Source organism: Dasypus novemcinctus, chromosome 21 (assembly GCF_030445035.2).
Source record: "Dasypus novemcinctus isolate mDasNov1 chromosome 21, mDasNov1.1.hap2, whole genome shotgun sequence".
NCBI lineage: Eukaryota > Metazoa > Chordata > Mammalia > Cingulata > Dasypodidae > Dasypus > Dasypus novemcinctus.
This window is the reverse complement of record NC_080693.1, coordinates 24,060,975-24,085,113: the sequence shown is the minus strand read 5'-3', so window position 1 is coordinate 24,085,113 and position 24,139 is coordinate 24,060,975. Positions and strand designations below refer to the sequence as shown.

General features: G+C 54.5%; 1 protein-coding gene across 1 annotated transcript in view; it reads right to left on the bottom strand.

Moving 5' to 3' along the window:
• Positions 1–1,253: 1,253 nt before the first annotated feature.
• Positions 1,254–24,139, bottom strand: part of PIK3R5 (phosphoinositide-3-kinase regulatory subunit 5) — a 74,465-nt gene continuing 51,579 nt past the window's right edge. Inside the window, exons 5-19 of the mRNA XM_058283491.2 lie at positions 23,328–23,466; positions 13,407–13,476; positions 10,620–10,794; positions 9,986–10,139; positions 9,273–9,356; positions 8,365–9,037; positions 8,109–8,271; positions 7,688–7,813; positions 7,134–7,259; positions 6,878–6,971; positions 6,375–6,451; positions 3,941–4,034; positions 3,784–3,866; positions 3,240–3,352; positions 1,254–3,127 (exon numbers count right to left, since the gene is read on the bottom strand). Of these exons, the coding sequence (XP_058139474.1) occupies positions 2,980–3,127; positions 3,240–3,352; positions 3,784–3,866; positions 3,941–4,034; positions 6,375–6,451; positions 6,878–6,971; positions 7,134–7,259; positions 7,688–7,813; positions 8,109–8,271; positions 8,365–9,037; positions 9,273–9,356; positions 9,986–10,139; positions 10,620–10,794; positions 13,407–13,476; positions 23,328–23,466 (2,319 nt within the window). The 3' untranslated portion in view covers positions 1,254–2,979. The remainder of the gene's footprint in view (positions 3,128–3,239; positions 3,353–3,783; positions 3,867–3,940; positions 4,035–6,374; positions 6,452–6,877; positions 6,972–7,133; positions 7,260–7,687; positions 7,814–8,108; positions 8,272–8,364; positions 9,038–9,272; positions 9,357–9,985; positions 10,140–10,619; positions 10,795–13,406; positions 13,477–23,327; positions 23,467–24,139) is intronic.

The window sequence follows — 24,139 nt, the reverse complement described above, 5'->3', positions numbered from 1 at the left end:
TGCTTAACCAAACAACTGGGCGCAATTACTTGGTCAAGTTGACAAAAGAGCCTAACCATCACAGTTACCTTTTTTTTTTTTTTTAGGAATTTAATAAAGAGGTGTCTATTTGTGTGTGTTTTTAAAAAATCCAGACTTCAGTGGGATTCTTCCAGTTTTTCCACAAATGTCCTCTTTCTATCTCAGGATCTAATCCATTGCATTTAGTTCTGTCCTTGTTTTCTGTGTCATTGATAGTTAGAGGAGACCTGGTCAGGTATCCTGTAGAATGTCCCCCAATACAGGTTTGTCTGATATTTTTCTCATAATTAGACTGGGGTATGGGCTTTCGGAAAGAACATCACAGAGGTGAAGTACATTCTCATATACTTTAAAAAAAGTCCTATGTGAGATTTGGTGAGCTTCTTGGATCTGTGGGTTGACGTGTTTCATCAGTTTGGGCCAATTGACTGTTGGCAGAAGAGTCAGTATGCCAGCTCCAGGCCCAGGCCCTGGGAGGCTACACCTATCTCTGCTTGTCCTTCTGGTGCTAGTATGTGGATCCAAAGAGCTTGAGGCACACACAGGCAGATCTGAACCCAGCCTGCCCCTTGGAGACAAGCCACTTTGAGTCCAGCTTACAGCAGGTGACCCCAAGATGTTCTTCAGATGCACGAGCAAGATTAGATGATCATCGTGTTAAGTCATTGAGTTTAGGGATGCTTTATTGGTTGCAAAAGCTAGCTGATGCCGAGGGAGAGCATCTCATGGTTCCTCCTCCCTCCATTCTGATGGCTGCTCTGGGAGTGCAGTGCTCACCTCCTTTTCCAAGTCGTAGGTATCCTCCACATCCCTTCACCTCCTCTTCTCTCCCTGCCTATGATCCAGGCACCATCATGGAGCTCATTTCCCTTCCTCATGACAACAAGGTTCTCTGCACCATCCACCAGAAACCACAGCTCAGGCCCAGCCCCTCCCTGGGGCTTTGGGTTACAGGGAGCAGCTGGATATATGGTCCTATATTTCTCAAGTAAGAAGGCACAGGAACCTAACTGTTGGGTCCTAATGTATGGGATTATTTGTTCTATGGGTTGGTGAATGCAATGAGGCTTAATAGAAGAGGGTATCAGGGAAACTCTTAGCACAAAGTGGGAAATTACAAAAATCCAGTCAAAAGAATCCCTCAGGAATCTTATTTCTGTTACATATGAACAGATGTATGCAAACCATCCAACTAGTAGATAATTGTCAGGCAGCAAAATAACTGAAGATCATTAAACACCAGAATAATTACGTTTTATTTGACAATAATGTTCCATTCATTTATTCTGAGACATCTGTTGATCATGTAGTAGGACAACTTGCTTTCATGTAACAAAAAAAATATTGAAGGCATGTGACCAATCACTCTTCTGGAGCCTTGTGCAAGACAGATGGTTGAGAGAGAGGAGGAAAGGTGGCCCAGGGGAGGAGCTGGCTGTGTACTTCTCTTAACTCACGAGAGCTCTGGGCTGGGATTTGCATGGGCTCCTCCAAGCCCAGGACCTAAGGCGCAGGACGGCACAGGAAAAGGAGGGGAAGGAGGGGCTCTGTGGGGTACAACTGTAGGCTCCCATGGTGACTTTCCCCACCTTTACCAGTCCAAATCCTGCCCTCCACACTTTGCTTCCAACTCTCAAACCACTCCAACCTGCCTCTCGTCTTGAGTTTAAGTTTTAGGCTCTCATCTTCTGCCCTGGGGTGAACATTTCCCCTGTGTGAACCCCACTTCCCCCCCACCAGGCTCTAAGCTCCATGAGGCCAGGCCCTCCATCTTCTCCTCCTTGGGGACCTTGGCCAGAAGCCAATGGTGCCAGTGAACTCTAGGGGATGGATGACTCTCCAGACCACGTGCCCAAGGAGTGAGATGGGGGTGACGGGGGCACTGGGGTCAACCTGGTAGAGAGGGGATACCTGAGCAGTAACCCCTCACCCTGACAGAGACAATTCCTCCTTTGGAGAGTAAAAGGCTTCTCACCCCCTCGGCCTTGGTTCTGCCTCATCGGTGAATTGGAAAGGAGTAACTGCAGAGCACCCCGGAAACTGGAGGCCCCCAGTGGCCCGAGACAAAGGAGTAGCATTCAGAGGGCGGGGACCCTCCTCCTGCCTGGGCACCCACCAGGATTGCAGTGCTCGGCCAGGTGGTAGGCAGGTGATCTCCTTTCAACTCTTTAAGGAGGTTTTATTTCCTCCATTTTAGTGCTGAGGAAAGAAGCTAATTAACTTCTTTCTGATCGTTTAGCTAGACAACAACTGGGCCTCTGCTGAATTTAAGGCTGTCCAGGCTCCCAAGGATCTCAGGTCCAGAAAAGATCCAGAGTCAAGAGGGACTCTGTCCCAGGTCCTGACAGGAGCCAGGGAAAGCTAAACTTAGTGCTGATGCTTCAGAAGACCCAGGGGATTTGAGAGAGAGGAGTGTTTACACGTGTGTGAGTGACGGAGGGGGAAGGGAGGGAGAGTGACTGAAGGTCAGGAAAGAAAAAGACGCACCAACGTTTCCACCATCTGGGCCCCAGAGTAGAGGGGACTGAACCTCAGATACAATACGTTCCCCAAATCTTTGACAAAGTAAGGGGTGACCAAGCATTGGGAGAGGCCCAAGCCATGCCCCAGAGCCTCCCAGCCGCAGACCTTTCTTCTAGAAAGAACCCAAGCCTGTGTGCTCATGGGCAAGGCCTCCAGAGGTCAGCCCACCTGTCCCTTTCCTTCTGCTATGAGGAATTGGCGGAGGGGCGGGGAGGCTGCGGGCCAAGCTCCTGTCTCCCCAATGTCTGTTCCTTTCCCAAGGAGAGCCCTGAGGGCATGGGAACCACCTACCCCACTGCCGCCTGCTGGCCGCTGGGCCCATGGCGGGACCCTGGCCCATCCAGGGCTCCACTAGAACAGCCCACTGCGGGGTGCGGATGCTCGGGGCAGCTGCTGTGCCCAGGGCTTCCTGTCCAGCCTGGGGCCAGGGCCGCCCTAGGGCAGAGCGCCGCTGAAGGTCATGATGGGCAGGCAGAGGAGGGAGCAGAGGTCGCTGGCGGCGTGGGCCGGCGGGTAGGGGGGCGTCTGGGGTGGCGGGCAGAGGCTGCTCTTCTCGGGCTTGTAGCAGGGCGAGACCTCACACCTGCGGGGTGGGGAAGGGGTGAGAGCAGGCGCAGCCCCGGGAGGGTAGACGCTGGCCCCCTCCCCCAGACCCCGCTTGGCGGAAGCAGAGCTGGGCCCCCCCCCACTCCTACCTGACCACACTCTGCAGGATCTTCCTCTCATCCTGGTCCAGACACACGGCAAAGGGGCAGCTGTTGGAACCGAGGATCTGCGCCTTGTCCACCTTGATCTGCGATGTGCTGATCTGGAGGCAAGCGCCAGCTCAGCCCCGGGAGGCCAGCCCCCGAGCCCCTGCCCACCACGGTCCTTCCCGTGGGACGCCCGTCTCCCTCCTCTCTGGCCTCTGCCCCTCCCCACCCCAGCAGATCCCCCGCACGGAGCCCCCTCTGCCTCAGCCTCTCCTAGTGGCCACAGAACCTTCTCCCGAGGGCGTGACAGCACCCCATGTATGCACACCCCCCCCAAACCACACCCTCGCCCTGCTCTCATCTTCTCCCACTCACGTGCCTGACCCCAGGCGCGCCCCGGCAAACAGTCCCCCGACACCCCTCCACATCTCACGCTCGCTCATGAACACAAGCACACGCGCGCGTGCACGCGCTCCAGTGAGTCCCGGGACCCTCGGGCTGAGGGGGGGGTGTGGCTGGGCGGGGGGCAGGGGTGGGAAGCCCTCACCTGGTTGAAGCCCTTCTTGGATTTGGGGTTCTGCCTCTTCACCACTTCCGTCAGGGTTAGCGTCAGCGCCTCCACGCTGGAGTCTGCAGGGCAAGGCGGCTCAGGCCCCGAGCTCCCTGCCTGGCGCCCTCCCCGGGTCCCCAGCCTGCCCGCTCACCCAGCTCCTCCGGCTTCTGGCAGGCCTTGTTGAGGTGGACAGAGGTACACACTTTCTCCATGTTGCTCCAGCGGCTTCGTCCGCTGATGGCTCCCTGGAGAGGCAGCAGAGCCAGGCCCCTCAGCCCAGAGGCCCCCTGGCCCCTGCCGCCTTCTCTTCCCAGAGGAAGCTCCCACCCACCAGCGACAGGCAGCTGCTGGCGGCCACGCCTCCCCAGGCAGTTCTCTCTCCCTGACTGGCTTCTTCGCCAGGGCCCCTTCCCCACCAGGTGGACCCTGGAGATCAAGGGAGGTCCACGGGCCATCTCTGTGACCAGGTCGGAGGGCACGACGGCTAAGAGCCCCTGGAGGGTGGTCCTAATGGCCTACTGCTGAGGCCACCGCCAGGCCAGAGCCCTGCTTTGAGCTTCTTGTCCGAATGTCCCCCTCAGCAGGGACCCCCTGTTTCCCGACCCAACGAGCATTTCTCAGTCCTCAGCTTCCTTGGCCTTACAGGAGTATCTGATTCGATTCAGCACTCTCCTTTTTTAAAAAAACTCCCCTGAGCTTTCAGGGCACTTTCCTGGACCTTCCTCCCATCATGCCTCTGGCTTCTCTGGCTGGAGGCGCCCCCTCTTCTGCCGCCATTACATGAGGAAGGTCCTTAGGCCTCTTCCACTCCATCCTTTGTCCACGAGGGAATCTCACCCACGCCCTTCCCCACTGCCACCTACACACCCATCTTCATATTTCACCTCTGCGTTCGGGCCCATGCACCCAACGGCCTATTGTTTCTCTTTATACCTCTCACGGGTACCTCAAACCCAACACGGCCAAAACCAAACTCATGCTCTTTCCCCACCAAACCTGGGCTTCCTCCCATATTCCCAACTCGGCAAACAGCAGTGCCAGTCACAGAGGCTGAAGCCCAGGAGTTTGGGCTCTCCATTTCTAACCCGTCGCCAAGCCCTGCTGATCACATGACACCCAGGCGCCTCCGGCTCTTTCTGCTCTAGTGGGGCTGGCCTCATTCTCTCCTGGACAACGGCCGCAGTCTCCAAGTTGCCTTCCACATTGCCTGTGGACCCTTCTAATCTGCTCCCCACAGAGCTGCTGGAGGAACCCCCACAACCTCAAATCTGATCATGTCGCACATCTTCCCAGCCTCGCCTGAGCTGTAAATCCCTTCAGTGGATACCCATTGCTCTCAGGACAAGACAAAATGCCTCTCATTGCATTCAGGGCTCTTGGCATCCTGGTCTCATCTATTTCTTTAGCCTCACCTCTTCATGTTCTGCTTCTCTCTGCTCCAGCCCCTCTGGCCTTCTTCCAGGGCCCTTTGATGGTCATGCACCCCTCTCCACCTCACCCCAGGGCCTTTGCACACACTGTACCCTTGGCCTAGTTAATGCCTGGTTTTCTTCCCAATAGCAACCTTCTCTAGCTTTCCTGACTGGGTCAAATCTACCCCTTATAGGTTCTTATAGTACCAGGTAGCACTTCTTCTTGTTTTTCACAGTAGCACTTTTCCATTTTGTGGGATCCTCTAACCAAGGTCAACCTTCCTCTAGAATGCAAGCAGGTCTGCTGAGACCATGCTTGTCCTTTTTTTCAGTCTGGTGAACACTCCTGGGCTTAGAACAACGTCTGGGACATAGTCAGAGTTGAGTGAGTGTCAGTATTTCCTGCCGATTTCCCTGATCACCAGATTTAAAGCAGCTCCCTCATTCGCTATCCCACTGGCCCTAGTTTGGCAGCGTCGTCTCACCACTCTTTGAAATTATCTTGGCCCTTTATTTGTTCACTTGTTTCCGTGCGTCTCCCTCCTCCTAGTTAAAGGGAGGGCCTGGTCTCTCCCGCTCACTGCTATGTCCCCTTGCCCAGCCCAGAGCTTGGCATGAGTAGGTGCTAAATAAATATCACTGGAGGGGCTGAAGGAACACGGGAACAAAGGCAGGAAAGAAAGAAGTGGGGCTCCCCATGTGTGAAGTCAAGCCCCTCTGGGCCTGCACCCCTCTGGCCAGCGCATGTGCACCTCCCCCCTGCCCCACCAATTGCCTCTCCCATGCACCCAGCCCAGCAGGGCAGCCCCGCAGCCCCTGCCCTCTCCCTGGCCCTGCCGAGCCAGGGGAGGGAAAGACTCCAGGCAGAATCCAGCGAACCACCTTGCACTGGGTGCTCCCAAAGACCCCACCAAGCCCCGCCCGTGCTCCCCTCTCACCCCCAGCCCGAGGCCAGGAAGTGGGGGCCACAGATTCAGTGGAGGGAAAGCACAAAGGGGGAGGAGGCCTTGGAGGTGGACCGGGAGAGGGATGCCCTCCCCTTCCCCCAGCATCCAGGGGAGCCTGCTGCGGCCTTTCTGCTTCAAGTCTGGGATCCCATCCCGTTCTGGGGCTCGGACTCAGGGAGGATCTGTAGCAGATCCGACGGGGAACGGGCCCCAGCCCAGTTCTTACCTTGCTGTAAATAATCTGTAGTGTTAGAGGGACGGCCTCGCGGTCGCCATCGATGCCCAGCCGCTTGCTGCCAGGACCTGCGCACACACTGACCCTTTACTCCCTCTCGCTTCCCAGGCCCCTCACTGACCCCCGAAGGCCCCACCCCCTGGCCCCGCCTCCCTTTGGTCCCGCCTCCCCAGAGTCCACTTCCCTTTGGCTCCGCCTCCCCTGACCCTGCCTCCCCTCGGCCCCACCACTGGCCCCGCCTCCCTATGACCCCGCCCCTGGGCCCCGCCTCCCTATGACCCTGCCCCCTGGGCCCCGCCTGCCCAGGCCCCCCCCTGCCGCCCCCCCCCCTGCAGTGGCCCTGCCTCCCTCTGGCCCCGCCCCTGAGCCCGCCCCCATGGCCCGCCCAGGCCCCGCCCCCTATGGCCCCACCCCGGGCCCCGCCTCCCTGTGGCCCCGCCCCTGGGCCCCGCCTGCCCAGGCCCCGTCCCTGCCCCGGCTCGCGCAGTACCCACCCGAAGCCTTGATGGCGCGCGTGGCAGCAGAGTGACCGAGCTCCAGGGAGTGGATGAAGATCTCCGTGGTCTTCTCCCCAGTGATGAAGGTCAGCTGGAGAGGGCAGGGGCGGTGCTTCAGCGTGGACCGCCCTGGGCTGCCCTGGGTGGGGGCGGAGGCCTGCCGGGCCGGGCCGGGCCGGGGAGGCTGCTGGAGCCCCGCGGGTGGGCGAGGGGCCGCGCGGCGGGGCGGGTGGGGCGGGCGGGGCGGCCGTACCTCCGTCTGATAGACCTGCAGCAGCACCGGGCGCGCGGCGAAGCGGCAGTAGTAGAGCAGCATGTCGGCCAGGATGGGCAGCTGGGCCGGGGAGCCCTCCAGGGGCCGGGATTCGGACTTCAGAGACTGGCGGGGCCGAGCCGGAGGGCCAGGTGGGGAGAGAGAGAGAGACCCAGGCAGGGACAGGTAGACATAGAGGAAAAGACAGCGTGAGGGACGGAAAGAGAGAAGGGAGGTGGGGAGGCAGCCAGAGCAGGGGGCAGGACACGGGATGGTCAGGGCGCGACCCGCAGCCCAGCCCCCTGCCTCCCTCACCCAAGACATGGCCTCCAGGGAGGCCCCAGGCCCCGCTGGCCCAGGTCCAGCTGAAAAGGGGGGCTGAGCCTGAGGTCCCCAGAAGCTACCCTGGACCCTGCCAGCACAGGGGCCACAGCCCTGCCCTCGGGGCCGGCCTCAGGCTCAGCCGCGCCTCTCCCCCACCCTGCCTGCTCTCTTCCCAGTGGGCCCTGGACCTCCGTGGCTGGCTCCCTGCTGCCCCCCCCAAGGCCACTCACCTGGCATAGGACCTCAGGGGGCAGGTGCATGAGGCCCAGCACGTTGCGCTCGTACCAGGGATCGAGCATGCCGAGGTAGTGGGAGATGTCATTGGTGCTCTCCTCCCGCGGGGCGACACCCAGCTCCTGGGGCGCGAGGGGCGCGAGTCACTCCCAGGTCCCCAGGGCCGCGCATGGCCCCTGCGGCCCCAGCCGGAGCTCCTCCCTGCCCTGCGGAGAGCCTGGCAGCTCTCCGTTTATGTCATGCGGGCAAAACATCACACCAAGCATGGGGCAGGGGACGCCGGGCACGGAGGGGGCGCCTGCAGACCCGGGCCACCGCTCGGGGTGACTTCCGATACCCTCCCCCCTTTCAGGGAACTGGAACGTGCCCCTGTCCACGCCACTGCCCCACCCCTGTGGTCCGGAGCGCGGGCCGTACCGCGGCGCTGGGGTGCCTCGGGGAGTCTGTGGGGGCTGGGGGTGTCTGGCTGCAAGGCGCGGGGCAGGCACTGGCCGCGGCGCCGAGGCTGCGCTTCACCGGCACATAGAAGAACTGCAGCTTGAAGGACCGCGTGAGGAGCGGGCGGTGGTTCTCCAGGCGCCTGGCACAGGGAGGATTCGGTGAGTAGGGGGCCGCTGGCGCCCCCGTCGGACCCGACGCCCCGATGCCCCCCCTGCGGCTGCCGGCCCCTTACCGCAGGTTGCTGTACGCCCGCGCCACCTTCCCCGAAATCCGATCGGAGCCGAAGACCACAACTCGGAGCGTGGAGGCCTTGGGGTCCTCGTCCCCGCTGAGGAAGGGCCGGCGGCGCTGGTGGCGCGAGGCGGGGGCCAGCAGCCAGCCCGGCAGCTGGGAGCTGAGCTTGGGCTGGGGCAGGGAGCGGGAGCGCTGGGCGCGGGTGGGGGGCGGCTCCGCAACGTCCAGGGGGCTGCACAGGCTCCCCGCGCGCCGCAGCGGGAGCGCGCGGCCCGGCCTCCGGAAGAGTTTGTAGATCCTGTTGAACTTGTGCTCGGGCCGGCGGTGGCCCCGGCCTTCCTGGCCGCCGGGCGCCTTGGGCCACTCGGAGGAGGAGCCCTCCTCGCTGTCCACATAGCCGCTGTCCGTGTTGTCTGAGAGGCCGGACACGAAGGAGGTCAGCACCCGGCGGGAGAGGGCAGGGCCGGAGGCCTGGGAGGAGGCGAGGGACAGGGCAGAGTCGTGGAAGGTCCCTGAGCCGGTGGAGAGCAGCGAGTCCCGCTGGGCGCAGTGCCCGTCGGTGTCCAGGTCGTCCTCCTCCTCTTCCTCCTCCTCCTCCTCCTCCCCCTCGTCCCTGAGGGTCCCCGGCTGGAGCAGCTCCTGTTCCTTGAGCAGGATTTCCTGCAGGATGTCTGCAGAGAAGCAAGGAGACGTGGCACCTGGGGGTCCGGGCCGTGGAAACCCCTCTCGCCCGCCCTCCGAGGGGCCGTGGGTGCAGGCAGGGGCGGAGGGCAGGAGGGGGCTCGGGGCCAGCCTGGGGCCTGCTCAGGTGGGGGGCTGTGGGGGGAGTGGGGGGCCGCTGCCCAGGCCGCGGAAGGGAGCTGGGGCTGGGGAGGGGGCTCCACCGGGACGCAGGCGGCTCCTCACCGAAGCTGTCCTGGTTCCAGCTGTAGGTATAGCACCTGGCCACGGGGATGGGGATGGTGTGCAGCTTGCCGGGTTTTGCCGAGTCTGTAAGAACCAGGGCGGGGGGCGGGGGGGGCAGGAGATGAGGCCGAGAAGGGACACAGATGGGCCAGGCGGCCCCTCATCTCACAGAAGAGCCCGGGGCTGGGGGAGAAGGCGCCCCGGTGGAGGGGCCGAGGCCGAGTGAGAAGCCGGGCTGTCAGCCTCAGCTCAGAACGCCCCAGCAGGAAGGTAAGGACACCATGTCATCAGGGGTCTGTGAGGAATATTGTGACAGGGACGTCTAACTGTTCCCTCAGATCTGTTCCCCCTTCTTCCGTGGTAACAGAGTGACACATCTCAGGCTCATGTGCAGCGTGGCCATGCCACCAAGGCCGGCTCGAAGGGGTCTGTGCCGAAGTGATGTGTGCATTTTCTGCATTTGTCGTCCACCAGTGGAAGCCCCTTGCCCTCCATCCGCGCCCTCTCTCCCTCTTCCTGCCAGCTGCCAACACGGTGGCAACCTGACCCGACCCTGCAGATAGGAGCGACGTCCCCTGGGACGGGGGCACGAGGTGTGGGAGAAACCTGGATCCCTGGATGACTCTGTGGAGCAGAGCCCCCAGGCCGACCAGGACGGCTCCCTCGGGAGCAGAGGGAAAGCGGGCCCGGCTCCGCCCTCCCAGCAGCCTCACCTGAGACGCTGGGGAAGCCGGCTCTTTCTCCCACTGCCTGCAGCTTGGTGCTGAGCCACTGCCGGGCCTCCGCTGCGTCCCCGATGCTGGCTGCCAGCTCCTGGGCCTCCGCGGTCTCCGTGAAGATGTCCTCGAGCTCTGCCAGGGTCTTGGCCTAAAACCCCAGGAGGCGTCGGGGTTGCTTTTAGGAGCCTTTGCCAGCTCCTTGAATCATCCAGCAGCCACCAGCCCTCTCCCTGGCTGTGTCCGCCACCTCTATTCACAGCCACCAGGGAGCCAGGCCTCCCCCTTTCCCTGCTATTCCCAGAAAAATGTTACACGAGAAGGACCCAAAGCCATAATGCTTCAGAGTTGGGAGGGATTTCAGAGCGCATCCCTGCAGCCTGGAGATGGAGGGACTTGCCCAAGGTCACTAGGTTTTATGGCTTTGGTCCAAAGTTCACTCCCATACCATCCAGCCCAAGCCATCTCCTGAGGCCCAGCCCCACTGTCCAGGGTCCCCCCACCCATCAGGACCCAGAATAACAGAACCCCCCTGGGGAGGCCAGTGCACCCTGAGACTGCAGCACTGAGGTGCTGGAGAAGTACCTGGCGGGAAGGGGCAGTGCTAAGCCCCAGGGCTCCAGGCACATACCTGCAGCCTGCCGTGCAGGCCCGTGAGGTCGCAGTGGGCCCCAAAGGTGGCCTGGAAGGCATGCAGGAGCAGAGTGACGTAGGTGCTGTGGGGCGAGTGCCCGGGCGTGCTCAGCTTGTTGGCCACGGCGAGGAACTCGGCCTGCACCTCCAGGGGGTTCAGCAACAGCACGGTGCTGGGGACACAGAGGACCCGGCTCTGGGCCATGGGGCGGCCACACACCTCCCACTTACCACTACCAGCCTCGTGAGGCCAGGGGAGAGCCCCCAGGTCAAGGGCAGCTCGGCGCTCCACTTCCGAACATGTATCTGGCCTACATTTTCAAAATTGAATTTAATTTTTTAAAACACAAATGAGGGAAGTGGATATGGCTCAAGCGATTGGGCTCCTGCCTACCACATGGAAGATCCCTGGTTCGGTTCCCAGTGCCTCCTAAAGAAGAACAGCGAGCTGATGCAACAAGATGACACAAGAGACACAAGAAGGAAAACATGACAGACACAGCAAAGCAGGGAATGGAAGTTGTTCAAGTGATTACGTGCCTCCCTCTCTCATTGGAGGTCCTGGGTTCGGTTCCCGGTGCCTCCTAAAGAAACAAGGAAGACAGACAGACACAGCAAATGCAAACAACAAGGGGGTAATAAATAAATGAATAAATCTTTAAAGAAAAATAATCTTAATTGTAATTTAAACATTTTCTTTTCCCTTATGGGACACTGAACGGCTGCAAGATGAAGCAAAAGGAAATTTTATTTCAGGAGGGGATTTCTTTTTCTTGGAACGGGGCAGGGCAGCACAGGGCACATGCCGTTGCGCAGTGTGGCCTGGGATGACTCGGAGCTGACTCTGGCTTGTGCCCTTGGGCCATGGGTGCTGGTCTGGGCGTCTGCCTGGTGGAAGGGTGCCAAGGCAGGGCCGCATCTGACTCCTCGGCTCCGAGGGGACGCCTTTCCTAGCTGGCCCGAAGCCATCAGATGGGTTAGCCGTGACCTGCGAGGGGCTGTGCCAGTGTTCAAATTTATTATAGAAATTTCCAAACATATCCTAATGGGAAGAGAATTGCAAACCACCACAGGTCCACCGTTCCCTTAATAGCTAGCCACCCATTCTCTCTTCGCTGAGGCCACCTCCTCCATCACTGCCTTATTTCAAGGCAAATTCTAGCCATCACGTTGCATGGTGCAGTTTTATCTGAAAATTCACTAGTATGAATTGCTGAAGGGCCAGCTCGTGCCGGCACCTGCTCTCTTGCTGTCTCAACCACACGTCCGTGCCACTTTGCACCCAGTGCAGAGATGCACCGTGACAGGGGCTCTCCTCCAGTCTTTGTGGACTTCTGTCCCACAGCTGGGCTTTGTCAGGGGCCCGGAGACGGGAACAATCTACTTTTTTTGTTTTTAGACGGTACTGGGGATTGAACCTGGGACCTCGTATATGCGAGGCTGACGCTCAACCACTGAGCTACCCACTCCCAGGAGAGACTACTTTTTAATTTTTCCATTTATAAGAAAAAAGGAGTGAGCTTGTAACTGAGGGTTAAGAATTAACAAATAACTATGATTTGCTAAGTCATTACACAGATGCTCTTTCTATTACCAATAGCCAAAATTAATACCTGAAATGACTGAAGCTATTAGAGGGGCCTCACCCCCATTTATGGTTACCCTAGACTTCCCCTCACCCACATATATGCTATTGTGATGGTAATTCTAGACGGATCATACCCTGATTTATGGTTATTTCAAACGAGGCCCACCCTCAGTATACTTACTATTGTGATGGTAACCCCTCTTCCCTCCCGTTTGAATCCATAAAAACCCTAAAATCCTAAACATTAGGGAGGCAGTATTGGGCCAATAGGCTACTGTTTCCTTTGCTTGTGCAAACAAACTCTCTCTTTGAAACTCCCCGTGTCCCAGGAAGTGGTCTTTAAAGTGCATTGGGAGGAAAAGAACCCGCTTTTGCTCAGTGGCAAGCTTGTGTAACAACCCCTTAACTGAGCCTGTATCCCTGGCCCAGTCGATCTTTCCTTCCGCAGATGTGCCTGGGGTTGCCCTTTAAGAATCTGACAAACAGGGAAGTGGACTTGGCCCAGTGGTTAGGGCGTCCGTCTACCACCTGGGAGGTCCGCGGTTCAAACCCCAGGCCTCCTTGACCCGTGTGGAACCACGCAGGGTGTCCCCGCGTAGGGGAGCCCCACACGCAAGGAGTGCACCCGTAAGGAGAGCCGCCCAGCGCGAAGGAAGGTGCAGCCTGCCCAGGAATGGCGCCACACACACGGAGAGCTGACGCAGCAAGACGACGCGGCAAAGACAGACACAGATTCCTGTGCCGCTGACAATAACAGAAGGAGACAAAGAACACACAGCAAATAGACACAGAGAACAGACAACTGCAGGTGGGGCGGGGAGAAACAAATAAATAAATCTTTAAAAAAAAAAAAGAATCTGACAAACATATGGACCCGCAGCCCCCAAGCATGAAAAGCATGAACCTCTGTGCAGACATCACCAGCGAGTCCAGCGGCTTCCTGGCCCCGTGAAGCCTGCTTGTTCATGGACCCTGGTTGGAACCCTGCGTTGGGAGCCCGAACGAGTGACAGTGGTGCCTAACACGGCTGTGGCCGGTGGGGGCGTGCGGTGATGGAAGGAGAGGGGGCAGTGGCACGGGGCAGTGGCACGGGGCGTGGGGGTGGGGGTGGGAGGGGAGGCCAGCCCACCCAGCTGCCTCCCACTGCCCGCCCTCCCCTCCCCTCCCCTCCCCTCCTCCAGCCCCTCAGGCACTTACACGGTGGAGCTGCGCTGACTCCTGATGGGCAGTCCCTGCTCTGCCCTCACCAGTCGCTGGTAGGAGATTCCTGGGAGAGGGGGTTGGGGGGGTGGAAGAAGAGAGCCGGTGGGTTTATCAGGCACTGGACGGTGGGGCGCATGAGGTCACTCGGATGGGGCGCATGAGCAGCTGGGGAGAGAGGGCTGCTAGGTAGACGCCTGCTGTCTGCCCGGAACTTTCCACAGGCAGCTCTGTTTGTTCCTCTCGAGGAACACCTCCACCCCGTGATGGTCAGGCTAATGCGTCACCCGGCCAGGGACTGCTGCCCAGCTGTTTGGTCAAGCAAGCACGGGGCTAACTGTAATACAAGGACATTTATGGACTTCAGTCACCAGAGTGTTTCCTGCATTGATGGCTGATTACAGCTACAATCACCCAGGGAGATTGCCCTCAGCGATGAGTGACCTTTACCAATCAGCTGAATGCCTAAACAGGGGAAGTGATTTCAGCATTCAGAGAGAATTTTCCAGCTCGACTTCGGAGAGCCCACGTCTCCCGGGAACTCATCAAGGACCTTTACCAGAGCCCCTGGTTTGCAGCCTGCCTGTGGAATCTGGACTTGTGCCTCCCCACGGTCACATGAGAGAATACTTCCTACAGGTATCCCCTGTTGATTCTATTTCCCTAGAGAACCCCAACTAACACAACCCTATATATCAGCCTCCGACCCCCAAATCCACCCGGGGCCTTGCCGTCCTCTGGCTGCCCACTCCCCTCTTGGCCACTGTGCCCACCCCCCAGCCCCCAACCAGGGATTCGGGGTCGGGAGCCCGGTGGGCCCGAAGCCTGAGTTTGGTCCTGGCTGTCGCTTTACGCCGTAAGCGGGAGGTTAGACGCCAGGCCTCTGAGGCCTTGACCACCCTCCTCCCTCTCTCCTCTGCCTTCAACATGCTGAGAAGAAACAAACCGAAAAGGGTCCTTTTCCCTGCCACTTGACTCACTTCTGTGGCTGGAAAGCGTTTCCTTTAAAAACATGCTCAGTCCTCAGTCAGCTTTGGTAAGGAGTGGAAACAGAGTGCCCTCTCCTCACAGATGAGGCCAAACCACTACAGGGATGGGGGCGGGGCCGGTGGGACAGGGGGAGCGGGGCCAGGCCTGGGACCCCGCCAGAGACCCCGCTGTGTTCAAAGCCAAAGCTGGAGCTTAGAGACAGCCATCAACAGAAAGGCTGGGGTTTTGTTTAGATGACGGAAACTTACCACATTTATGCAGTTCCAGTTGGGAGTCTAATTTGTTTTGATTTTTGGTCTTTTGTTTGATATTTATTATATGTCATTGTCACATGCTTAGAAGTTCATGTTATGTCTCTTTTGCCAGGGAAAGCCCCAGAAACCGGGGCTGTGACTATTCGGTCTTGGGACGCCATCTGGTGGCAGCCCATGCACATTACAGAGAAAACCTCCCCTCGCCACTCTCACCCCCTCCCCAATCTGATAAGGTAGTGGAGACAAAAACTGATGCCCCCAGTCTCCCTGGCCACAAATCGGACACACGGACACAAAATATTCCCTTGGCCCCGATGCTCTTTTCTTCACTATTTAGTGGTGTTTTAAGGGGTGACACCCCACTGAGCCCATCTCTTCACCCCCAATTCTGCCGCTATAGACCCAGGACACAGAGCTGGGCTCAGTCCTGAGAGCAGAGGATTGTGAGCCCACACTCGCCTCGACAGCAGGTTGGATCGTCCAGCCATCAGTGTCCAGCCGCCTGCCCACTGAGGCTTCCCAGTGGCTCCCCAGACACAAAACCCAGAGGCTCGACTTTATCCTCTTTCTCTTTGACTTTTTAAAAAAGTGTGTGTTTGACAACTTTCTCCTTGAAGCTCTCATTTCTCCTTTAGCCTCTGTGACAAGAATATTCTCTAACATCTTATTTTGCTATTGCTGTTCATCTCCAGCTATTTTAATAGCCTCGTTTTGTGGCCGGGGTCCAGTCCACGGGCGGCTACTTTGAACGGCCTGTGCTGGCTCCGTGCGGTCCTGCTTACTCTGCCTTACTCTGCGACAAGGACCGTGGGCCTTTGGGGAGGTTTCCAGGGCTGGTTGGCTGGGGATGACTATCCGTGGCGCCATTAGCTCCAGAGAGGAGCCACGCTCGCCGGACGAGACTTCCCCCCAAAGGGAACCAACGAGCCCGGCTCCGCGGCGTCTCCCAACCACGGCCCTCGCGCCTTAGCATGGGTGTGGATTTGGGAGTCAGGGATTGGTGGGGTGGGCTCTGCGTGGGAACACATCAGAAAAGACTGCGCAACATGGAGGGAGGTTTCGATTCCATCAACTACTGTGCCAAGTGGCTCCCCAGAGCCGGGCTTAGAAATCCCACTGCCAGCCAGCGCCCCACTGGCTTGAAGTCAGAACGCCCCAGGATCCTGGGGCCAGGCAGGTCTCTGTCTTCACTGTGTGACCCGGACGCCCGAGGGAGGACACACCAGCTGAGGGGGCCGGCGGTGTCAGCCCCGGCACCACCACGAGTCCACCCTCCTCTCTCTACTCGCAGGGCTTCTTAGCCTTTTTTTGTTCCACAGACCCTTCTGCCAGTCAGCTGAATACCACGGACCCCTTACTAAGTCCACACCGTACTGTGTATTTTTTAATAAATATATTTCACCTGCACCAACATATCTCCACAAGAATAATGTCATTTTGAATTTTCAATTCAAGCTCACGGACCCCCTGAGATCTTTCCACAGACCCCTTGAGGGGGCCCATGGACCTCTGGTTCAGAACCCCTGCTCTACCAGGAAGCTGCAGGGGAGCCCTGCTGGACAGAAACCCCTCTCCCCTTGCCTGCCGCTCACAGCCCCCTTGGCCACCTCAGCACATGCAACAACTTGTGCGATTGACGATCTTAGCCCAAGGGCTGACTGTAAAACGTGCCTGGGTCGTTCCTGTGTCAGGTTCTAGCAAGGAGGAAATCAAGAGGAGCCACCCACACAGCTGCCGTCAGACCAGCCCCCTCCCCGCCCTGCTGTCACCCAATAGGACCAACCCGGGGTCTTGCAGGCCACTCTACCACCAAGTTTATATGGCAGCGACTTCCAGGCATCTGCCCCAAATCTATCACCCTTTCTTTACTAACGGAACCCTGGGCAAAGTCCCCAGTTGAAAAGTCACATTTTTCAAACTGCCTTGCAAAAGGTGTAGTTTAGGGCTTCTGGGAGACAGACCCCTTTCTGCAATTTGCTTTACTTCCTCCTTTCTGTCAAGTGGAATATGGACATGATGGCCAGAACTCCAGCAGCCACATTAGATCAAGAGGTGACTGAGGATAGATGCCTCCTGTTAAGGACGGAGGTGCAGAAAGATTGGAGAAGGCTGATCCTGGATGAACATGGAGCCACTGTACCAATGGTGGACTGCCTTCTTCCAGATTTTTTTTTTTTAATGTGAGAGAAAAATTAACCCTATGAGTTAAGTCACTGTTCTTTTGAGCTTTCTGTTAAAATGAGCCAATTTATTCCTAACTGATTATACCCTGTGACTGGAACCCTCCTACTCCTTCCCTAAATCTCCCCCACCTACTGGTCAATGACATTTGACAGTTTTCCAAAGGGCCTACACCTGTCATCTCATAACCAGAGGCAGAGTATGAAATGCAAACTGCTGTGGTCAGTAATGTGCCATGGGAAACTCACTGCCACTGATGAATAGGTGGAATTCATCTGCCACCAATTAATAGGCAAACTCGACCTAACCCACGTCTGTTTCTACCTGGACAGGAGGTCAAAGGGCAGGAAGACACTAAGCATCTGAAAGGGAAAGGAGCAGGAGAAATTCCCCAGGGGACTTCCAGGGTCTTTCCATCACGCACGGTCCCTTATCTGTGGCTCTTGGAAGAAACGCAGCTTTGTGCAAATGTGGTAAGAACATGGTTTTTGGAATCGGACAGACAAAGGCTCAAGTGGTGAAGCGCTCATTAGCTCCGTGACGTGGGCGAGCCACTAAAATCTCTAGCTTTCAGTTTCATCAGCTGAAAACTGGGAATAGAACTAACTACCCAGGGAAAGTTCTGAGGGTTTAGCCGAGAGCAACACTCAGCAGTGCTTAACAAACTGTAAGCACACAGTAAGGCAACCGCTGCTGTCACCATCCCCTTAACAAGTACAGGCCTAGTTTTTGCAGGGAGGCTGGGAGGGCTGCAGGAACTTGCTCAAGGTCAGCTATTAAGTGACACCCCATAGGTCAGGCTCGACAAGCCAAAGCCCAGCCTTCTGCACTCACACTTCACTTCATAGCTTAGGCAAGTAACACTGAACTTCTCTGGGCCTTGGTTTTCTTGTGTATGAAACGGGAATAATAGTACTTGTCCCTCCACCTCGCAGGGGTGTGGCCTGGGGGCGATGCATCACTGAGGTTTGTGTGCTCTGGAAATTACAGAGCAACTCATGCCCATAAGACACCCCCCGTTGCCCCTCAGGATTATAAATAAATACCTTGCAGGCAAGTAGTGTGGTCTGAGCAATCCAGGGGCCATGAAGTAAATATTCAATAAACATTTGGACTCAACCCAAGAGGTTTCCTGCCACCCCCAGAGGGGTGGAGTCAGGAGGAACTGGGAGGCCCGCAGGTTTGATAACCTGATCTGTTTCCTCTGTCATGCAGCCACATCAAAGCAGGCTAAACTGTTTCACTCGTCTCCACGGCAACTGGCTCCCAAAGGCTGCCAGTCATCTTTTCCCCATGACCCGGCCAGGACCAGTCTCTTAAGCTACCACCACCCCAACCTCCCCTGCCCTCAGCGATGGTCCAGGAGCCACTTACCACCTGGAAACCAGCCCAGTGTGCCTTTTCCAAGCACCCCTTGCAGAAACAAAGTGGATAGCTTGTCTCATCCCATCACTTGTCCCTTCTCCTTGCCCTTCCCCAGCCCTCTTTCCCACCCGCCCCCTTGCATTCCCATCACTGGAGGTTCCAGCATTGAGTATCCCAGAATACCAGGCCTGGGGAAAATGTTACAGGTCACCCAGATTGGTGTTTGTCCAACAGTGGGTCACGGCTCGCTAAGAGGGTGTGACATCAACGTCGTCTAGCATTAATCCTCCCAAAGGCTCTGAAAGGGAGGCTTTATCAATCCCATTCTGCGGATGAAGCCGAGTCTCCTAGAAGTCAAATGTCTTGCCCATGGCCCCACAGCTCATAAGGAGCAGAGCCAGGACTTGAAACCAGATGGTCTGCAACCAAGTACTGGGAACCCCTATGTTATTTAGCCTCTCCTCCGAGAACTCAAGTCCCCTGATTTCCACCCCAGCCCTCGCCCCACATTGCCAACCTCAGCTGCAGAGTGTTGAGAATAATGATCAGGGGCAGGGAGGAAACTCAGAAATAAGGGAAAAGGATGACCACATGCCTTTTCAAAATTACACTTGAGCAATTTCTAACAAGCCCACTCAGATCATGGAGGAGAGGGTCACTCCGCTTGACTTTCTCTTTACTCTTTACTAGGGTGCACATGTTCTAAAGTGAGGGCTCAACTTGTGTGATAAGGTACAAGTGATTTTTTTGGCTGGTAGAAAAGCTAAAGGCTAGGGCTTTATTCCCCCATATGCTATTGACTAGTTTTTTATGTTACTTTGCAGTCTTCTCTCCATACTCCCTTTTTCTCTCCACCGATGGTATCCGTTTCTTGTACCCTCCTTTCCACCAGCCCAGCCATCCTGCCGGGCCCCTCTTTAAAGAGTTGGATTGGACTTTGACACAGGCTCGCTATCTATTTGTGTGTTTGGTTTTAACTGCTTGAAAATGATTCTATGACAAGTGGGGGAGTTAATGGTTTCCTGCTGGGGCTCTGCTTTCCCTCTCAGGGTACATGCCCCCAGCATGGGCCACGTGGCCTAAGCTTCCCTCTCCTGACATTTGCCTTTCCTTGGCCACCAGGATGTCTCAGCCTCATAGGAGGTCCCAATGCACAGTCCCAGGAGCAATGCTGAGTAGCCACAAGGAACACCAGTCCACAGGGTCCTCTCTGCTCTGCAGCCAAAGGACCCCCATCCCATTTCTGTTTCTGGTGGCTGCTCTGCCTGGCTCTTGTCTCCCGAGTTTCAAATCCCATGGCCCCAGGGTGTGGGCCTCACCACAGCCTGCCCTTCTGCTCCACATCTGCAGGCGCACGTCTTCAACCCCAAGGCTTCCGGGGCTGCCCCCCACATAAACAACTCAAGGCATTGCGTGCATGCAGCTGGGGGAGCCAGGTGGTTCTACTTGAAACTAGGAAGCAGTCTGCCCACAGGGGACACCACATCCCCCCCTGAGATCTCCCTTATCCATTTCATAAAGGAGTCAGAAACAGACTTTTGGTACAAATTGAAGGTCCTGCTGAGGCAGTCGTGTCTTAAATTCTTTCTCTCTAAATTCTGGAAAGGAAGAAAAGCTTTGCCTCTCAAAGGAATTCCACTCTCCAGCAAGAACTCAGAAACGATCTTAGATCTCTTTGCTTGTTTGTTTTGAGGGGCTGAGGGGAGGCAGGGAATGAAAGGGACTGTTCTTAAAATGGCTTGCTCAGTGAGGGGGCCTGGGAATGTTAGGTTGGTAAACTCTCTATTCATAACGTGCCCAAGCACCTGCCCAGGTCCAACACGTTCTCAGAACTAAGGGCTGTTTCACCTGCTTAACTCTCCCGTCCAAGCCTTTACCATGGCCACACGACAGGTAGGCTTTTGGCTTGGGCAATCCTAGCCTATGTATGCTCCATGCTACAACAGACCGAGGGTTGGTTGGGGGCAGACAGATCAGGGGATTGGGTGAGGCAGCTGATTGTTTGGGGCAGACATTTTCAGCTGATTGGTTGGGGAAGGAAGCCACCAATCCCTTGGGAGTTTATACCCAATGCTTCAGTCCTGCGCATTCTAGGGTCTGTGAGCAGCTGGGGTGTAAACTTTGGACTCCTAGCCTGTGTGTGATGAGAATTAAATGATCTTAGTATTGAAGAGGGCCTGTTTAAATTTAAAAGACAAAACTGGGATTACCACATATATAGTACTTTGGGACCTGCTTTTTTACCCAAGCAGTTACTCAATATCATTTGAGATTTCAGTAACTATAGTTCTACAATATCATGTTTAGTGGTTGAATAGCACTCTACAAAATGACAGTTTTTCAACCATTTTTAATATTTAGGTTTGCTGGGGTTGGTTGATTATCAGAAAGAATGCACTGACGAATACCCGGGGAGCTAAATCTTTGCACACGTCCATGATTTCTCATCAGGATAAATTGATACTAATGCAATCATTGGGTGAAGGAGTATGTTCCTTTCTGATGCTTCTTCCAAATGGCTCTCCAAAAATGTTGTACCAATTTATGCTGCTGCTAGCAGCAAAGAACACAGCAGCCACCTTTCCCCACCAATACTAGCATTTTCATTCTTTTTTATCTATGCCAATTGATAGGCCAAACAATTCTCACTATTGTTTTGTTTTGCGTTTTATTACTAGGGAGGGGTGTTGCTCAGCTACTTCTGGTTTGTTTCTGATGTGCTTAGGTCACACCTTTTCCTTATATTGGTGTGTTTGCCTATTTTTAAATGGACTCAAAAGAACTCTTCATGGGTTTGATATTTGAATTTTCATTGCAAATATTTTAAAAGTTTATTATTTACCTTTCACTTCCACCGATAGTGGGTTTTGCCATGCAAAAGCTGTAAATTTAATGCTCTCAAATCCGTTGGTCTTTTCCTTTACAATTTTTGCTGTAGTGGCCCTGTTCAGCAATGCTTTTCCACTCCAAGCTCATTTAACCTATTTCTCTGCAATTACTTTTATGATCTTGTTTCCCACACTTTAAACTTTAATTTACCTGAAGGTTATATTTATATTTAAGATAGAACTGTAATTCAAAATTTTAACGGTTTGCTAATTATCCTGATACCATTTATTAAATGATCAATTATTTTTCATCACTGTTGAAGAATGCCACTTTTGTGATAAAATTTTACATATCTATTCTGTTTCTGGATATTATATTTTGTTCCATTACTCTATCTACTCTTATACCACTAGTGTACTATTCTTATATCAATTTTAGCCTTGTGGTACCTTCAAAGACCTAGTAAAGGAAATATCCTAGTCTTATTTTTCTTTAATAAATAAATGAATATGTATAATAAATGCATGAATAAATGCTATTTTAGGACATTTATTCTTTCAAATGAGCTTTCCTTATTTTGTATTTTGTCAAATTTCAAAGATTACATTATTATATTTTGACTATATTTTGATTGTGACTACATTTATTTATAATACCTGATGTCATTACAATATTGAAGTTTTCAATCCAGCAACAGGGGTCTTCAATTATTTATCCGTGAGTAAATCGAAGTGCAGGTGATTCACATTTCTTTCATTTCTATTTTTAGTTGCTCTTGTAAACTCATGTTTTTTTTTTTTCCATTACGTTTTCTTCCTGGTTAATTCTGGTATATGGGAAAGCTCTAGCTCCCTGTTCACTAGTACTGAGAGTTCTTCAGGTGATTTCTCTTAGTCTTGACAGATAAGCAAGTGTTTGATCACTAAATGCTTAAGATTTTGTCTTCTCCAGAAGAGGAAATATTCTTTACTTTTTGTCTTTTTGCATAGGCAAAATACCTCTAAGCAAAAAGAGGAAGATTATTGGCTCCAATGGAAATGTCCTTATATTTCACCCTGTGCAGTTATCTTATTGACATTTCTGTATATTCATAGTTTCCACATATTAGAGGAGTTTTGAATATCAGGAATGGATGTTGAATTGTATCGAATATCTTAGCAGCATCTATCAAGATGTCTATGTGATTTTGTTCCTTTGAGCTGCCCATGTGATGAAGTATGTTAATAGAATATCTAATATTGGACCACCTTTTTTCTAAATTATGCATTTTATTTCTAATGTTTAAACCTATTATTACTATTTCGTTTTTCTATTAATTGAATTTGGCAATATATTCATCTTCATTTTTGAAGAAGTTGTGTATCACAGAGGGGTTCCACTATGGCGGGGAAGAGCACTGGTGTGGGGTGTCATTGACGGGGGATGCATGGGAGGGAGTTCGCCTGGGCATGCACACAGGGTATATAGATATATTCTGATGTTTGTTGGGTATTGACACATTGGGTAGAGAGTCACACAATAACTGAGGGCGTGCTGGGTTCCCATCCTGGGGAGCCCTGCTGCATTCCCCAGTGGAACAGCAACAATCCCCCAAGTGCAGGGGCAATGACCAGTGAAGAAGGATGGTCCATTAATGGGCCCTTGATACTGATGGCTATGCTTATGAGCTGTGTGCTTGAAATCTCAGTAACTCGTTCTTGATTGTGTTTTCTCTGGCTCCATAATGGTTTTCGTAGATCTCATGAGAAATGTCTGAATAATAGCACCCCCAGTTTCTCAAGAACTCCCACTTTTCAGACCCCACCTATGAAAACTTAGCACCTGGTCCATGCCTCTCATGGAGGTCATCAACTTTCCCTTCCTCGCTTCAGCCACCTTCTCTGGCCAGAACTGAGTCTACCCACAGGTGCAGTTCCCTATTTGCTCCTGGGGCAAAAAGAACAAGCAAAGGCCTCTTGTCAGTATTCTGGGGACTTCCCTGTCTGACCTGGACAGCCTCAGAGATCCCTTGGCAGAAGCCAAGTGGTGGGGTCTCTTTGCCCCCAAACACTGTCCCTGCTTTTTCTAAGAATCCCTCCTTGGGTTTTCTCTGATTACTGCTTTCACCTTGTGCATACTCTACCATCTGAGGCTGTGTGCACCATGAAGAGGAGATTCCAAGGTTTTTGAACCAGGGCATGGGCAAAGATGAGTTAAGGATATATGGTGAGGATGGACATATCCAAGGAACAGTTTCAGAAGAGCTGGAAGTATCCTGATCATGTGACCCCTGCCCCATGTACCTGCTGCCTCAACTTACCTGGGGCCTTGAGTTCAGCATCGATGAAGGTGAGCAGTTCCTGGCAGATGCTGCAGTAAGGAACAGGCCAGGTCAGGAATTGGTGGTAGGTTTTAGCTGCCTTCAGAAGGAGATCTGAGTCTGGTGGGAAATGTGGTGTCTGGGATGGAGAAGGAGCAGTAAGCAGAGAGGTCTGGGTGAGAGATAGCTCACTGATGTTCCAGAGCAGACCCTGCTTCCCTTCTGGAATGTTCCACAAGGACACACATTCTCTGGTAACAGGTTTGACCAGAACAAGGTCAAGAAGAGCTGGAAGTACTCAGAGAGAAATTTACAAATGGGTAAAATGGCATCCAGCCCTATCTCTGTTGGAAGGGCTTTGTTTTTACCAAATATGCCACAGTTAACTCAACACTTGAGAGAGCCTCCCTGCAAGAGCGTTATTTGGAGACCATTCTAAATACTGCCATTGCTTCCACTCGTTTTGGGAATTCCTCAATGTCTAAACCATTGCCTCAATGTCTAAAGATTTCCTCAAATATTCTCTAGAGACATTGTTTACTCCTTGAGGGTGGACTGACTCTATGTACTTGGAGTCATTAGGAGCCACCAACCTGGTGAACAAAGGCTGTGGTCACATTGAGGGAATTTGACCATTGGGGTACAAAATGAGGTGGGCTATAAAATCTCTCAACATAATCTCTCATGGCAGCAGTTCCTACATGCGAGCCCAGATATACCAGGCACAGTGACATCCACATGGAGTGATGGAGGCCTCTCAAGATGGCTGCCCTGAGAAGCCGTTGCCCCAAGTCTCATTGCTTGACAGTTTT